At 33.8% G+C, this 18,966-nt stretch overlaps 1 protein-coding gene across 1 annotated transcript in view; it reads left to right on the top strand.

The window, feature by feature from the left end:
- The window catches only part of ADAMTS19 (ADAM metallopeptidase with thrombospondin type 1 motif 19), a 137,902-nt gene that overhangs the window by 79,329 nt on the left and 39,607 nt on the right, over nucleotides 1-18,966 (top strand). Inside the window, exons 9-13 of the mRNA XM_015615418.3 lie at nucleotides 5,500-5,640; nucleotides 6,209-6,359; nucleotides 13,556-13,657; nucleotides 16,422-16,552; nucleotides 18,074-18,243. Coding sequence (XP_015470904.1) covers nucleotides 5,500-5,640; nucleotides 6,209-6,359; nucleotides 13,556-13,657; nucleotides 16,422-16,552; nucleotides 18,074-18,243 — 695 coding nt within the window. The remainder of the gene's footprint in view (nucleotides 1-5,499; nucleotides 5,641-6,208; nucleotides 6,360-13,555; nucleotides 13,658-16,421; nucleotides 16,553-18,073; nucleotides 18,244-18,966) is intronic.

Raw genomic sequence — 18,966 nt, 5'->3', positions numbered from 1 at the left:
TAAAATATCTGTGGAAAAAAAAAGCAAAATATCATAACAATGTCAATGCTTTTTGTTAATACAGAAACTGTATTTTGGTAGCTCTTTGCTGAGTTTATGATAGGTCAAGGATGTGGCATAGGTGACATATTTACCACAAGCCAATACTTTTCATGTATCATCTAATCTCTGTAAAAAACCTTCAGGAGGGGGCAATGTATATTTTCATGTTATGATGCTAAATACATCTGTCACAGCAAAACTTTAAATTATTTATATACTTCAGTCAAAGGACCGTGGCTCAGTAGTTTGTCTAGATCCAGCACCATGAAGTATGGTGGTAGAAGTATTGGAGTTACAGAGAAGAAAGCAGCTGTTCAGCAAAAGCTGCAGTCAGATGGACAGCAGTGTCCAGTGTATGTTAATATCCCTATACTAATATGCATGTTGTACTTTTAGTTGTTTTAAGACTGAAAATGTAATCTAAATTTGTTGTGGACAATGAGTAATGATTCGCAGTAGGGAAATAATAAGTGCATAAAGTTATTTATTTTTACTTTTTCTGATCATCTAATTTTTAACAAGGAGATTGAGATTTCCTTGTTTGATAGATTTTTCCTTTGAAGATAAATTCTTTCCAAAAGAAATCTTGTTTTAACTTCTTAATTTTTCTGTAGCTGATCAATTGCCTTTTACTTTCAGCTAAATAATTCATTTACAAGTTGAATTTTGTCTTATCCCATTTATTAAATGATCTGTGAAGCCCTCATATATTTTAAAGGACATATAAAAAATCATACAACAATTAATGTTTCACTAACTGAGATTGTAAAAGAAAACAAAAAGCCAACATATAATGGCTTATAAAATCCTGCTACTAGTCTGGTCTTTTTATTTATTTTTCTCTATAAAGAGAACAGTGTGATAAAACATTATACTGAAAAAGTGCAATAAAAGTACTAAGAAAGTAGTATAGCTTCTGTCTCTGTGATAGTCACAAAAGGGGTGTATTTTCACTTATCAAATACATCCTCATGATACTGCAAAATTTTAGATAAGACAAGTTGTGAAAGTCATTGTACTATGAAACACCATATATGCCTTTAAACCTTATAATTTCTGGGTCCACAGTTTAAAAAGTTTTGATCATTCTAGCTTACTATTGCACAAAATGATGAAAAAAACCCAGTGGAAATAATAAAGATAATACTTTGTTATTAATAATACTTTTTAAAGTAATTTTTATTTTTGAGGCAATAGAATTTATTATGTTAGTGATTTATTTGACAAAATGGAAAAATATATAGGATAATAGTTGCAGTGAATTTACAAATACTGTGTAGTAATCACTTATATTAATATGAATTTTTAACAAGTCAAATGGAACCTGATCTCATCACACATCACAGCTATAAACTGGCAACTGCATTCAGAGGTTTACTTTCTCCTTGACAAGGGGAAAGTTTTCTAGTAATTTTCAGTCTGTCCTGAGCTCATATGAGTAGTATGATACTTGATCTGCAATTCACACTCATCATTCTGTTGTTCTAGATATGACTTGGAATAAATGGATCCTTTAGTATTTGGCAATCTGTTTATTATACTGAACATTCTAGTGCTTGTTCTTTGACCCAGCACTTGCTCTTGTGCTTTTCTTAATCTGTTTCTTATTTCCTGATCTGTCTCACTGTTAGTGACTGTGACAATCTGATTGGTACTTGTGCCCTTTTAATTTTTTTATTCTCTTAGTTTTTGGTTTATAGATAAGCCTAAAGTCATTCTCCACATCTATCTGAACTAACCTAATGAATTGCTCCTTCATTAAGTTTTTGATGCTATTTAATCTTTGTCCCTTCTTTTCCTGTTTCTGGTTTAATAACATCATTCTTATTCATGCGCTACTTACATTTTAAGTGTGATAGGGTGGTGACTACCATCATCTACTATTTGCAAAGCACAAACAAAATAATGAATAAATAATAAAAAGCTTTTACCTGGAAGTATGTGGGGTCACTGAGCAATTGCATATTGTCATGAAAGTAGCACATATCAAAGAATTTTGATGTCCTGTGGTGAGAAGAAATATAAAATATCAATTAAGACCTAATTATTTCAATAAGGTGAGTGCATAACCTTATTTAGCTTGTTTAAATACAGAATAGTGACTGAGAATCCTCCTTTAAGGCTTAAAAGAGCTTTGGTTCTGTAATATTCCACTATAATAAGAAGGTCAAGCTATATTTTAGTTCTTGATATTTGTTCAGTATGTTGACACTGGGAATGCATTTTGAATGCAAGAATATAAGCCATTCCCTAAGATGACAGGAGAGATGATGTTGTCTGTTTGATTCCAGCTATATACATATAATTGCAGCAGTAGTTAGTTGTTAAAGAAATGTTTTTTAACTGAAATATTGAGCTAATATTTTTCTTCTGCTTTCAGTGGGCTGAGTTATTACCTTCAAATACAGAGAATTTAATGATGTTTCTTTGTACTATTTCTACTTGCATATTAAAGATTTAGCAAAAATGATTCCAACTTTATACATGGTATCACTAAAAACGTAAAAAAAAAATTCTTTTAAACAAGTCTTAAAAGGCTTTCTAGATAAAAATAATTATTTCAATTAACTTATACTGTTAGAGGAGTTTATTGCATCAAGTCTTTTTGTCAAAATACTTTAAGACTGAGATTATTAAAATATAGTTTAGTTGCATAGTGTTAATTTAAATGTTGCTAATATTTTATTTAGGGAAGGCATTCTATAGAATTCTTACTACTTGCACATTTTATCTGTTCTGTATAGGCTTTAACCATAATAGGCAGAGCATTTTTATGTAACCCTGAATTAATAACATTTCTTAAAAATATAATTTATTTCTATATATAGACATGAAGTTATACTTGTTAAAGTACAGCACTGACGTCTTTGTTAATTGTGTTTTTTCAGGCTATTACAAAATTATCTTATAATTCCCATCTCCTTTGTCTTCCTCCCACATGCACATGGTGTTGCTTTACTCTTGACTGAAGTTGAATGATCACAGCTGTGGGAGGGAGGAGAGGGGGCACTGTGCTGCGTGCTATCATAATACAGGCATTCCATAGGAAGAGACAGAGTAGCACCTTGCACAGACACAGTTTCTGTGGTACTTTTGTACCACTGAAAGGATGTAGTTATGTCTTTCATGTGCAAGGGGAGCTAGAAAATATGACCACCACTGCAAGCACTTAAAAATGTTATTTCTTTGATTAGTATTGGAGAATTAAGCATATATGCTTACAGTATTTACTCTTGTATTGAATAAGAAGGTAGCAATGACTGTTCAGCCTCTTTCTTTCACCACACGCATAATGTGATGTGAGGAATGAAATCAGAAGTCAGTTCTGCTTCACACTGACATTTATGTGGTCTTGTAATTGATACTAGGTCAGATAAAAATATGCAGCCATTACCATTCTACAGAAGAGATCAAAAGCACTCACTGAATAAAATATTGCTGAGAATCTTTAAGAGAGGTCCTGTTGCTTCTTTAGCTTACTTCTCAGATATTGTCTTGTAATTTAATTAATTGATGTTAACATACATCCTTTTGAATCCATTGCCTTTTGAATTGGCATTTTTGAATACCTGTTCATTCAGGTAGACAAAGGATTCAATACTTGTGTTTACTGTTTCCTGGATTTTTTTACGGGTACTTAATTTGGAGGTGGAAGAGAATTGAGGAATGAATTCCATTGGATTAGTACAGATATTTTGAACTACAGTTAATGTCAAACCAGCATATGAGAAGTGTTACAAAAGTATGGGAAGCTAAAGTATTGAAAGATTATTAGAATTAGATTTTTATTAGTGCTTAATGTAGCTGATATACACAGCTGTTAGTTAGGTACAACAGTTTTAAGCACTTCATGCTTTCAACTACAATATTTCCACAGAATTCTTTTGCTAGTAAACTTTACAAAATGCTTCTGTGGTAGTAGATTGGAAAAAGAGGGGTGATTGTTTTTTGAAACAGTCAAGATCATGGTTCAGCTCAGCACGCATTTTTCTGGCCGACTTTACAGAATATAGTCTGGCTTCAAGAATTGTTCTTCAGAGTGAAGGGAAATAATTGTAATTAGAAATTACAGGGGTTTTGTATCTTAAATTTTCATTAAAAAAAAATTAAATAACGTATCAATGTGTTAATTCCACTCTGCATACATGGGATGCACTAGGGAAGCATATAACTCAAAGAGCTATGAGCAAAATGTTTTCTAAATGTAGTCCACTAGGTTAAATACCATTAGGTTTCCCAGGTCTTCCTCTGCAGCTCCTGTGGGTGTAAAAAAAAGAGATATCTCAAATTCTGCATGTGAGACATGCAAGAAGAATGTAAGGCAAGTGTAGAGGCATTTCTGTGTGGTTGTTTTGTGCCATTCAGGCAGATGAGGAAAAGACAGAGGCTAAGATGAGAGTCACACACATTTGCTTGCTGCAGTTATAGATAGCAAAATTGTCCAATTTATGTAGAAGCCACTGTTCAGTGCTCCAGACCGTGGGGTGTACACATCAGCGTAAGAGATGGAGCACTTCCATAGGCAAGATAAAGCTCAACATGATATTTCCATTAATTTCATTAGTAAACACAAGGTAAAGCTAGTTGCAAATTTATGTATAATTTGGTCTAGTTGTGAATGGGTTTTGGAATAGAGTGGAGGACAAAAGTGTTGGGAGATAGGCCTTTTTTGCCATTTGCCACTGTGGTGGTGAAATAAGAGGAAGCATGATGTACTCCAGTTTTTGTAGACAAACTTCCTTCGTCTTTGCAGTCTGTAAGTGAAAAAATCAATACAAGGCATAGAGTTTTACTAAATATGAAGTTTTTCTTTTCTGCAGGCAGAGTAATGCTGCAAAATTCCAGCACTATAAATATATACTGTAAAGAGTAGTCTCATACCCATTTGTAGATCTCCAAAAAGAGTTGAGTGTATTTATTTTTCAGTGTTATTTTTAAAAAGAGATTGAAAACACATTTAGGTGTTCTTTTCTTTAGAGACAATTATTACATATTAAAGTAGTGTTCATTTTACTATTTTATAAAATTTCAACCAATCTGTTCCATATAAAATGAAGATAGAATCACTGCCAAAATATTCACTAATCTTAAAAAAATAAGAGTATGTTGCCCATTTACAAGAGAAATTAAATTCATTAAACTTGCAGTAATTGTGCAGTTCTGAAAATTCAAAACATTGTGCAAAATGTGTATTGGACTGATTAGAATGCAGTATTTCTCATTAAATAAATGCAGCTCCACTTCCATCTTTAATTATAGAATTGTCCTCTATACATGGTTTTTTTCATGCACTGCTATGAAAATACCATGGAAAAAATAATCAAAATCATAATTTCCTACATGCATTATGTATGAGCTATTTACAGCCCTTTGCAAGAGTTTTAACTTACAAAAATTCTGAAAACAACCTCTTATTTTGTTTTACTTTGTTATATTTTTAATAACTTCAAAATTCAGCATGGGGATAAACCACGACAATGACCACCCATCCTGTGCGGATGGTGTCCATATCATGTCTGGGGAATGGATTAAAGGACAGAATCTTGGGGATGTGTCCTGGTCTCAGTGCAGCAGGGAAGACCTGGAAAGATTTCTCAGGTATGTAATTCGAGGAAAGAACTCCTGCTGTATGTCATTTAGATATAGCTGCAATTAATGTACTGAAATAATAAAAAATGCGGGAAATTTGTTTTGCAAAATCCATCAAAATATTATAAATCACCATAATATAATGTTAGATTTATTAAAATCTGGTTTCAGCAATTCCATGGATTTTTTATATTTTCATGTCTTAATGTGTATGATTATACTTTTATATATTTATATAGACATTTTATATATGTCACTATGTTTACTATATATTAATATGCTGTGTACTGAAATGTTTGGCCACCAAAACCTTAATCCATTAAGTAAGTTTTATGCTAAAATATTGTCCAGCACTTTTCGGAACGGCTGGACAATTGTATTGCCTTTCTTCAATTGTACAATAGCAGAATATATTAGCTTATAACAAGCAGGCCATATCAGTTTAAACATGAGCAGAAGTCCAGTGCTGATGAATAAAAAAATTATAATTGTCCACATCTTTTGAATGTTGTATGCAAGTTGGCATGGCAATCAGACCCTCGGATTGCTCAGCATATGAATCTCTGCATATTACCAGGTCGAAGGCCAGTAACTGTCTGGTACAGACGAATCCTCAGAGCCTCAATTCTGTGATAATTCCCTCTAAACTCCCAGGAATGACGTACACTGCAGATGAGCAGTGTCAGATTCTTTTCGGACCAACTGCTTCATTTTGCCAAGAAATGCAGGTAAGGCTGTCTCTGTACTTCACAAAATGCTTCTACCACCTAATTTTTTGTGTGAGAGTAGCTTTTATACATGTGTTTGTTAGAAAGAGAATATAGAAGGAAATAGAGAGATAGAAAGAGAATATCTTACTTTGAAGTAAGAATTATACACTTGCTTTCCAAAAATTCATATGCACATAGCCATTGGTTTATCTTGTAAATCTTGCTTTAGGTCTTTGCATATTCTGAAACACTGAAAATCCCTTGTACTTTATAAACAGAATATGTCATAGTGTTATGAAACCTTGTTACTGCAAGTAGAATGTTTACAATTTATTATTAAATTCCATTTTATTATGATTTGGGTACCGAATGTCCATTTCTGACCTTCAGAAGATTATGCTGTGCCTGCGCACACGGTGAGGAGTAATAGTGGTGTTAACTGGGCTCTCTGCTTTTCCCAGGAGACACCCCTGAGCCCAGGCAGAGCTGTACAGTGCCATGACATAAAGAGTTCCAGTGCCTCAGTTTGTTGACCTTGCTTCATGCCAGTGCGAAGCTGTGTCACTGTATATTAATTAGGCTTAAAAAGACAGGTTAGAAAAATTGAACATGTCTTCATAATTTTATGAACTAATACCAGTAGATATCTGATTGAGGAAGCAGTTTAAGAATGATTTTTGCTGAGAGAAGTCAACCTTTTTTAACATCAAGAGGAGAGACTAAACATATTGGATGCCCTTAGGACACTAACCAAGACAAAATGGGAAGACAAAATACAGATACATAAAAAGCATGGAGTATGGATTGATAGAGCAGGGACTAGAGGAACTGTGAAATAAAATCTCATCACAATCAGTGGGAAGATAGCCTGAAAAAGTTAGGAGTACTAAATAGGAAAATATAATACCTTTCTCAATTAGTTCTTCAGCTCTCTTCCTGTTTTCAGTTTGGAGATGGTACTGTTTCTTCAGAGACTTCCACTAGTCTTTAGTTAAAATTCTCAAAGGAAACATTGCAGTACATGTATGACTAAGGCATGCTGAGAGTGGTATAGTTGAAGAGAAAAGGAAAAAAAAGCCAGTTTAATGGATTTTGTATTAGTTGTCTTATTGAAAACATTTTCACTCTGGATATGAGCAGTAAATCTCAATGTCACAATTCTACTAATATTCTTTATTACTTCCAAGTGATTTATGTATGAATTTCAGCCTGTTTCTTGCTTTTTGGTACATTGCTTTCAATTGAAGGACATAAATTTCTGGTTTTCATTCTCTAGAAGCCTATTTTGAACAAGAAAATAATATTTTAATTAATATTTCTCTGTTTAATATTGCGTGTTTAATATTTCTTTTAGGTCTTCTTTAACGATTACAGATTCTCAAACTAATTGAAGAGACAAACATCAATATTTTCTGTTGCATAATACCTTTATATGCTTTTCATTTGTTTGGAAAAATCTCCTTCATATTACTTTTGTGTTTTGTTCTTATTCATATATTTAAATTCAGATAGTTGAGTCATCCTATACGTGTTGTATTTTTTTCATAGATGCAGTGAATATTCTTCTTTCAAGATCCTAACTCTGAAGTTTCTTTGGTTTACATTATTATTTTAGAAATATTAGGAAATAAAATTCAGTGAATATTACCGAGGTAGTGTTCAACTATTTGTATGGAGGTGCACTTACAATCTAGGTGCATATAACTGATTGTCCATTTCTAGAATATTCAGTTCTGTTCCCCTCTTCTGAGATTCTGCATGTAAGAGGACACATTTCACTTAAATCACTTATTTTCAGCTAAATAAATATGTCTGTTTTTTCCTACCTATGGGATCATTGCTTTATATTTTTATTAAATATTCATATTTACAGTAAAATCGACAGACATTTCTGACAATTTTACTGTAATATTAAATATTAGGATTAATATACCATTTAATATTATTAAATATTAGTATTAAGATACCATTGTAATTTAAGTCCAGATATAATGTGGGTATCCTGTGAAGAAAGAATATAGTAATGATGCAAGGCAAAAGGCCTATGTTTTTTTCAACTATTCTTTTTTCCTGACAAACTGCAATTTAATTTTAGTTCTCATCATAAAGCAAAATGTGTTACTTGATGACCTTATGGTCTTAGCAGTTAGAAAAAGAGAGCCCAATAGCAGTTTCTGAGAAGAGAGAAGTGGGAGAACCTTCTGCAGTTTTTCCAAAATCCTTTACAAAACTGGTAACCTTAAACTGGAAATTGTATAATGAAATATTGAACCAAGACATTATTGTAGTGAATTTTAAGAACTTTGGATGTATTAGAAATTAATAAAAGACACTGAGGACAAAATTGAGAAAACACGGTTACAGTAGGGAGGTGGAAGAAAAAGTTTTTCCAAAGATTTTTCCAATGCTTCCTTCCCAGCCTTGGTAAAGTCACCTCGCTGAATTTCTTCCGTGTTCTATCTGGAAGCAAAATTTACATTCTTAACTTCCTCCCAACAAAAAAACAAAAAACAAAAAACAAACCAAAACAACAAAACAAAACAAAAAACTTGATCCTCAGTTTCTAGATGTGAAGGGCTACTTACAGCAAGCTTAGGCACTACATTCAGATCTCCTTCTTTTGTTCCCTGCTGTGGGTCTTAAATTTATCTCTTCTGTTAGGGAAGTTCACTGATAGTCCAATTAGATATAGAATTTCTAAATAATAGAAATAACATTTCTGTGGTGAAAGGGAAACTCAGAGCAATGGATAGAGCAAAGTCCAGATGATAAGAAAGTTGTCCTTCTTTTACGTGTTTTTTTCCTATGTATGAAAAGAAAGGGATAAAAAAAAAAGTTACCATTGGAAATCGGTTAGAATCAAACCATTCAAACTGTCCAGAAATCTTTCATGAGTTCTAGCACATGCACTGTGCAACACCAACATCATCTAACTGTGAAGCACAGATACTCAGGAGATAATTTCATCATCTTCTTCAGAAATAAAAATATACTAAATACAGGTAACAAATATGTTGAATCTAACTTTGCAAATAATTGCATTTCACTTACTGTGAAGATGACTCAAATTTCTCTGTGTTGATTGTACAAGTTATTGTGGCTGCCATTGGAGAAATCAACATTGAGAAGATCTTTCTAAACTGATTGCAGTATTTCATTAGTTACGGTATTAATTTATTACAATAATTACAATTACAATACGGTAACCACTGAATATTCCATGATATCCAGACTGCTTCCTTTAATCTCTGTATAGTCTGTCCTATTCTGCCAGTAACTGGAAGTTTATTATGGTTATAGTTGTTGTCCACAAGCCAGGAAATGAGAGAAACACACTCCTCGAAGGTTCATTTAAATGTCAGTAAATCCAACAATTTATAGCCCAGGATGTTTTGGACATGTTCTACTTGCTGAACAGCTCATGCACTTCAGTAAAACTTTGTAAAAGATAAATTATGAACTATGTCACAATCTTACATCTTTTGAGACTGGAATATTATTTAATGAACAGAGTTCTATACAGTCTTCTACATTAAGCAGTTGTGTTTCATATATAACAGCTATTTAACTAAGAAAACAATTGAGTAATGATGAAAAATAATCTTAATTGTACAAATATCAGTGGTACAATCAATAATGCATTTCAAGAGATGTAATTTTCTACAGTTGTCATTACTGAGGAGTACTTTAGGACTGCACTTTTACAGTCACATTACATAGCAACCTCTGAAAAAGACCACTGATACAAATTATATTGCCTTGCTATCAAGAATTCCTCTTCATTTTTTAATGAATGAAGCAAAGAACTGAAGGAACCACTGACATCCTACTCCTGTATTTTCCAAAGTGAGGTTCTCCCACTCCCCTTTCATAAATGGTGACTTTATTTTTTTCCTTTTCATCTTTATTTCAAAGACTTTTTTCATATCCTAGGCAAAATTTTTAGACCCTAGAAAAGCATGAGTGGATCTCCAGGTTCAAGATTTATACTGTGTCTCCATGCTTACCTTGTAAGAGAGCCAAGTTTGCTTTTATGCCCATGATGTCTCATGCAAGAATCAATTAGGTCCTAACATTGTTTCACATAATAGATAGTGAGATCATGACCCAGAAGTAGTTCTTGATGATTAAACAGGATTGTAAAACTTGACAATTTAATGCAATTGTTGAACTATTAAATATTGGTTTTTAAGATTAAAGTCCAGGATGTGAATGCTATCTGGTCAGTCCCGCTAAAACCGTTCCTTGTCATAACACAGCTGTGATCTTTGCAAAAAAAAGTGGGAGACTGGTTATATTTCATGGTGATTTTTAAGGCATTTCAGGGAAATATCAGAATGAAAAGAACAAAAGTAATGGAAATATTATATTCCTAGTGAAATATCTGTCCTCATCTCAACCACCACATTTTATACCATGTTGACTTTGCACAAATACTGTTCTAAAATTGCCTTTTAGTCTTGGGTCATTCCTCTCAAGTGAACTTTCTTTCCATATACTTAGATGATTGAAAACGTATCCTTCTGATTCCCACAGACCTGTCTCATTTTTTTAATGAAATAGACAGAAATAGACACAAAACCCCCACAAACTCCAAAGCTGGAGTGATCTCTGTAATACATTGTGACTTCCATGTTTTGTTTTACAAGCTTTTGCTGTTAAAAACGCATGACTAACACATTCTTTCAAAAAAAAAAAGTCCTTTGTGTGTGCTTGGCAATACTTTGTTTTTCAGTGTACATGCAAAAAATGTTCTACAGACTGTGAATAGTCTAATGCCACAATTAAAAGTTATTAATCTCCAATGTCTGTTCCTTCCCTTGTCTCATCTAGAAAGCTGTGATGCCTGCTGAGCTATACTTATCATAGATACCCTTTGTGAATGTTGGCTCGGCTATCCTTATTTTGACTGAAGAAAATTTCTCTTCAGAGGAGTAAAATCCTGGTGTAGAAATTTGTGCCCTGATTTTGGAGTGATTGTAAAATTGACACTGGCCTCCAGATTTCTGTTTGCTTTCAAATCAGTCTGGATCTGCTTCACTGCTGGATGCTAATGAAAAACCCATAATGTGTATTATGGTCTTTCCCTGGCCTTACACAGAAATCCTTAAATGTCAAAACTTAGGTGCTGACAGTAATCTTCATATCTCATACCTCTCCAACATAAATTAAACTAAACTGAAGATTCTATTTGTGATTTGTCTGAAATTAAAAGCCCAGAAAAAACCCCATATAAGTAAACCATCAATTTTAGTAATTCCAGACCTCCTTTTTCCTGGGTTTGGGGAATATTAAAGTCTGCTAATATTGAGTGCTTATTTTAGTGGTTGGTTAAATAAGTGTTTTTAGAATACAGTTCACTTAAAGCCTAAAGTAGTTTCTAGCTGGGGAGGTTAGGTCATGGTTCGTAGGGAGATGGTATACAAGCATTTGTAGAAACATGCAGATGTATAAAATGCACATTAGCAAACAAAGGGCCCTGATTTGATTTTCTTTAGTTATCATACACGCTTCAAGTATGTCTCTGTGATTAGGTACCCAAAATACCCAAAAATCTGACTTAATGCCTCTCTATATTTTGAAGAATTGTTTCTAGATTTGTAAAAAACTGTTTGTTTTAAGCCATTCTGCAATCATATAAAAGTGAAATTAAGTGTACAATCCAAATGTTTAGGGAAAAGAAAAACAAGGATCATATACTTACAAATCTGATAATGCAAGAGAAAATCTGCCTATATTTTTTGAAAACTTAGGTAAATCTGGATGGCTTTTCCACCATTGTATTCACTCACAAATGAGGATTTAAATATATGAAAAATAATTAATTAAGATAATTTAATTAACATATTTTTGTGGAGTATGTCTCCAACAGTATGTCTCTCATTTCCTACTTGATATGGAAGCACTTTTTCATGAACACCTCATACTCTGTCTCATCTACTATTGTCATCATCTACATTGTTTAAAAACAATGAACAGGAACAGAAAGTAGAGTTTGTTACTTGAAAAATGATTGCTAAAATTATCCAAGGAGCAGGAAAGAACTTTTGTAGGTGTTTTTTGGTTGTTGTGTCATTACCTCAGCTTCAGCAAAAAAAAGGATGAATCAGGAGTGAGTCTGACTGCCTCTTGTTTCTGTACAGTGCTTCAGACTTCTGCAGTCTTTGACTATTTCTTCTTTTCACAGCTGATGTTACAGACATTTTTACATGTTAGACTCCCAATGGAACTGCCCTATTCCTTGGTTCAGACACAATCTTTTGTTGAGTTATATTTCGTCTGCTTTTAGTCTTTTTTCAAGGTTGCATAAGATTTATGACACGTTTTTCATGCATAGTATGAAAGGCACAGAGACTCTTACTGGTTGTACCAGTATAGCAAATCATTTCACTCAGAAAAAGCAGGTCTTCTGACAGCCCTGGTTTAAAAAACCCAGCTGTTCTTTATCTTTTATCCTGCTTGCAACGCCTCCCCCTCTCCTGATCCTTCTTGCCCCTCTTTGGTCAATATACATCGTGGAGGATCACTCTGCATATGCAGTAATACTCAGGCCACAATTCAGCCCCACGTGACCTCCCTTTACTTTATTGTTTATTGTTAAGGGGATCAGAGAGCAAGGAGAATGCAGTCCTGACAGAAAACCATGGGAGAAGGAGGACTTTTTAGGGAAAAAGAGGGAAAGCTGCCAGGGAAATATGGGAAATGTGAGCCAGCATTCTGCAAGGCTGGGCTTTCTTTTGAGTAAAGTAAAAACTCTTTTGTTCTGATACTTCAGATGGCTTTTCTTTCCATCTCTAAAATTCTTTACTGCCTTGCACCCCTGTCATCTCTCTTCTCTTCTTTCCAGCAAAAATATTTCATTTGTCAGGTAACTTTGTGTCTTCTTTGTGAAGTTCAGGTTCGATGGCTTTTAGAAATTTTTTTTCTAGAATAATAAATGAATTATAGAGCAATTATGAATGGTTGAAGAGCATGACAGCAGCAATCGTTGGGGTAGCACAAACAAGAGGGATCTGGAAGTCCTAGAGAAGCACTATTAGAAGAAATCTAAGCAGATTCTGCCCACTTGGGGTTTTTATGCTTGTTTTATGTGTCTTTAAAAGTATCATTGTCATAGTACCATCAATCTGGTGAATTTAGACATTAGTGGACTGCATGCAGAGAGTAGTTTTGCACAAGATAGATTTTGTGTTTACTCTTTGTTTGGTTTTCAGCATGTCATTTGCACTGGGTTGTGGTGTAAGGTGGAAAGTGAGAAGGAATGCAAAACTAAACTGGATCCACCGATGGATGGAACAGACTGTGACACTGGAAAGGTATGCCTCTGGTGGAAAAGTAATATCAATTATACTCAACATCTAACATTTAAGGAAACAAGCTGAATAAGTCCTTACACTTCTTCAAAGTTCCTGCTTACTTCAATTATAAGGAAAATAAACTATGGACATATATATAATATCTATATAGCTATATTTATATCTATATATATAGATACATTTTATAATATAGATATGAAAAAAAGAATGTTTCCCTAAGACCAGTGAGTTAAAAGGTTAGCCAAAGAGACAGATGTTTTAATATTTACACTGTTTTATTTTAAATTCTTTCTCACTCTGTATCATATTTATGAATAGAATGCAATTGTTGCTCTTCCAAATGTAAATAGAAAATTAAGCTTTCAAAGATACAGAGTTATCACCTATGATTTAAGATTTAGAAATAGTCTCTTTGAAGGAATTGATACCAATTGTTAAAATTTTTCAGGATAAGTTTTATCAAGAAATTCCTATAGTGTCACTATATGTAAAAGAGTGACAAATCCCATTAAAAGCATGCCATCACAGACAAATTAAATGATCACCCAAGTCAGACTTACATAAATTGTCCTTCAAGAGCTTTCCAGTTAAAATTATTTGTAACCTTTGTATATATTTGTGAATTAATACAAATAACCTCAAACAGAAAACATAAAACAAGCAAATGTGTGTCTTGGGATTTTTAAGATATTGTGCAGACAGCTGTTTCCCACAGGAGTGATTTACTCTTTGAGTCATATTACATTCACCAAGACTGTCATCATTCTCCTAAAATCAAATCAATCAATTAACATAAAATATTCAGATAATGTAATTTTACATGCTAAAGGAAAACCAAGTAGTATTTCCGTTAATATCTCTAAAATAATTACAATTGCTTCAAAATTTTAATTCTGATAAAGCTTGTAGTTGATACTATCTGAAGTCAATATCTGGAAAGTGAGGGACATGTGTTTTGTTGGATATCACATTTTTCACATTGAGACTGGCCTACCCATGCTATGGAATACAAAAGCAGAGCCTCTTACAACAATTACCCAGACTTGCTAATTGTAATTAAAATGGCTCATTGAGTCAGGCTGCATAGATAACTTATTTATTTATAGCAGTAAAAAACTAAGCAGACATCACCAAAACATTGCAGGGTTAAGAAAGAATTATTCTTGTTCGCTTTATTATCTGTCCAAGATGATGTTTAGGTCATACAAATCACTGGCTTTGGGGTTTTTTATTTGTATTGCGGAGATGAAGTATTGTTGCCTTGTGCTCCTCCTAGGATCTTAGGAAGTGGTGGAAATGTCATTTGCATAGCTTGTACTACTTGGTTGAGGTTTAAGTGAATGATTTATAAACATCCCTTAGACTGCACAGAGGGCAGATGCTATATCAATAGAAAAATCCGTATTTTATCTGAAGCAATAACTTTAAATGTATATGAGCATTTCTGGTTTGGAACATCCAAGAGCATTACAAAATTTATAGTTTCTGGTTGTAAATCTAATATAAAGATAGAACCACCCTACATGAAGACTTTTTAAAGGTGGAATAATTATGCTTTCATTGTAATGTGATTTTTTGAGAGAGAAAATGAAAATCAGTTGATCAGTAAGGACTAGTTTCAGACTGTAGGTGAAAAGGTTACCAGATAAGGATTTAGCACAGATGCTGAAAGCTACAGAAGTGTGTTCTAAAAGGAACAGAAGTCTTTATTGACAGCATTAGTGATACCTTTTGTTTTGCTATAAATACAAGACCTGTTTGTGAAGTCTGTTATCCATTGATAACAGTGATTTACCAACAGTTAAAAATGTAGAAAGAAATTAGTTAAGCTACTGATGTTAATGGCATTAAGTGATCATTGTCTGCTTTGTAATTTCTGAATCACTGAATCATGAAATTGTTAAGGCTAGAAAATACCTCTGCTTCCTAATACATAGGACAGATATTAAGTTAGTATAATTCAATAAAGCACTAATTTCTGCAGAGTTTATGATGACTTGATCAAGATATGGACATAGCTTATTGAGCATAGTAATAGTGGTTGGATAGTTTTTGAGTGAGAAATTGCAGTTTTCCTGGGAAATGATACATGCATGCAAGATCATTGAATTTGTTATTACTATTTTAATAAATGCCAGAAATTCTCTGGACTTTCTCAACACCAGTTGTTTGAAGCTTCCATTTTATCTTTGCATACAAATGGTGAATAAAATTTTCTCTATTACTTGTAATATATCTTTCTATTGAAATTGTCACTGATAATGAGGGACAATGATGTTCCTGCTGGTGGGAACTGTCATGCTGCAGCAAGCAAGTCCTGAGAACAGCCCTGGACACTATCCTATGATCATTGGTACACTTAAGCTGGACAATGATCCCTGCAATAGGATCCAAACCAGCCAGGTTTGGGCTGGACCCTAAAATGCGTTCTTAGGCAGTGCCCAAGCTACAATTAAGGGAGACAGCATAGTATGGATACCATTTCTAGGAGGTATCCTTCATTGGAAAGGAACTTACTTTTGAGGTTGTGGACAAGAATTGAACCTCCTCCTTGGCCACTGAAACAGAGAAAGGCCTCTGGCTGTTGCCTTTACTAGGACAGATGAAAAAGCTTCGGGGAGCGCTAGGCAAAAATATACCTGACTGACATAAAAACTGTGTATTGAACCAAATGCTTATCTTGTGCTTCCTGTGTGCTAGTGGTGAAGTGAATTGTTTTGCATATGCCTTAATTTATTTACCTAAGAGCTGAATTTTCACCTAGTGGTGTAAGGCCGGAGATTGTATCAATCGGACCTCTTTCACGGAGCACATGGAGGGGGAGTGGAGCGCATGGAGCACTTGTAGCCGTACTTGCAACACTGGAATCAGCAGTCGACAGCGCAAATGCCCTGGGTAAAAATAAGTTCAGGTTTTCATTGCTACTCATCATAATTTCTGAACAAAGTATATATGAGTACAAGAAACCGTGAAGATACAGGTCTTTACCTGAGCAATTAATACTTTATGAATACTGAAAAACACTTAGAAGAATAGGTATTTCAGGTATTTTACTGCATGGCAACACTATTTTTCATCTTTTCTACTTCTGCCAAGATCCTGGATAAAATTAATAGAAGAATAAAACTTCCTTCTTAAGATTCACATGAAGAAGCAACAGAAACTTAAATTCACAATTTCTGATATGCAGATTGTCAGTGTGTAATTCTAGTCTTTAGTTTTTTTAAACTAGAGGATATTGACTTCTGCGTCTCATCTGGAGAGCCAAGGAACTGAAAGTTTTACAAAGAGATCTGTCTACCAGTTTCTCAGACATTTAAATAGACTATCTGGAAACAGAATTTAGATTCCCTGTCTTGTGAAAATTAAACCCTTTTGCCTTTGGGGATAAAGGGATTTTTACTTTTGACTTGAATGAAGTTTGTTTCACTGTATCTCAATGACCAGGTAAAAGGTGTTTTCCTTTTAATTACTCAGTGCCAATTTGATTTTTGTGGGCTATTTATACACCAAGTGAAAAATAAAAGAAAATATAGTCATATGAGTGGGAACAGAGTGGAATAATAAAGGCAAGTATAGAGAAAACTAAACCATGGTGTGTAAGAGTTGAGTCCATGATTAAAAAAAATAATAATACAAAGGGGAGATGAATAATTATGGAAGACTGTATAGTAGATTTTGGGGTAAAATAGACAGGGGGTTTAAAACAGATAAATTTGTATAAGGTATTTTGAGGAAAAGTTGGATATGGCTATACAAAAGCATGGGGGTTTAACATGAATTTTGATATGCAGAATTCTTTCATAGTTCATAACATCTAAACACCACTTTTAGCTGTGGGTGAAATTATTTATTTCTAGATAGAATTTATGGGTGTCTTAATTTCACGCTCATTAATTCATCTTTCCAGGCAAGGTTCCAAACTGGCTACACTTTCTGTAGTTCTCTCTTCTTTTGCATTTGTTCATGAGAACCTGCAAGCAGAGCTGGTGTGACTGAAAAGAAACAAAGCATTTTTCTGAATCTTGTAATACCACATGTATAGAAAAAGGAGAGGTAGAAAATCTGGAGGTGTTACTTCCTTTCAATAGCTCCTTTGGTTCAGTCCAGATAGAGAAAAATCATCTCTTATCAAAACTGCACCTGAGGTTTTCCTGACTGAACTCCTTCTAGTCCTCGTGCTTTCTTGGGGCTAAGCGTAAATTACAGTTTAGCAATTCTCATTCCTTATATGTAATGTAATCAGTACAAAGGGAAGGCAAGAATGTTTCATTCTGTGACTTCAATTTTTCATGGGCTGAATCTAAGTATCAACAAAAACCCTGCAATTGTTAATTTGTGTCTAGCAAAAGCAAACTATAAGTTTGACAAAATGTTGCCAACAGTAAAGGGTTGTATTTATGCCATCTTTTCTAGTTCAGGCCTTGAAGGAGAGTGTCATGGGCCTACCATGCAGTATAGGGTATGTGAAAATCCTTCTTGTCCTGCTGGTGTGCCTGCCTTTAGGGACTGGCAGTGCCAAGCTTTCAGTGTCAGATCTTCATATCAGAAGCATGTGCACCAATGGCAAGCTGTCATTGATGATGGTAAGTATAAACTATTTCCCTTGTTCTTATAATCTGCTTATATGGCTTATAGTTTGTTGATGTTGTTAATCAAGAAAGATATAGTTAAAACTAAAGCAAACAAACAAACCTCAAGCCCAGTATTTTTGGTAAGTTATTTTAATTTCATAGACAAGAGCTAGTGGTACTTTTGTATGATCTAGAATATTTTTTTCCTTTATTCCTAATGAATTTGTCCTATTTGTCCTTCTTAATAGGATTTAACTACATTTGAATGAAAATCCAGTCAGCTTTTACTTTTATAATCAGAATTGTAGTATGAAGTGACTCAGAAATACAGCTTTCTAGTGTAATGCTCCATCATTAAACATGTATCAGTTATAATTTTTACCTACAAAGCCAAAAAGACAATGCAGATGTTATGAGCGTTTGTTTTTGAGGAAGGAGATAACTTCTAGCTTAACATTGTGAGTATTTCACATATCACGGATTTGGCAACAATGTGTAGATAATGTATGCTGTAAATTTCAGTAAAATTTCTCTAAATCCTAATAACTTGCATGCAAAGTCCTGGCCTACTGTCTGCATGCTTCCATGCAACAAACTTGCTTACATACCATAGCATTAGGAAAACGCTCAAGTGAGAGTACAGTAAGATCAGACTTATATTATCTGCAACAGTAATGTTGGTGTGAAACATCAGTCACTAGAAAATAAATTCCTTCTTGCTAGAAAAGTGAACAG

Source organism: Parus major, chromosome Z (assembly GCF_001522545.3).
Source record: "Parus major isolate Abel chromosome Z, Parus_major1.1, whole genome shotgun sequence".
Classification (NCBI taxonomy): Eukaryota; Metazoa; Chordata; class Aves; order Passeriformes; family Paridae; genus Parus; species Parus major.
The sequence above is the reverse complement of the archived record's forward strand: the minus strand, read 5'-3'. Positions and strand labels throughout refer to the sequence as shown.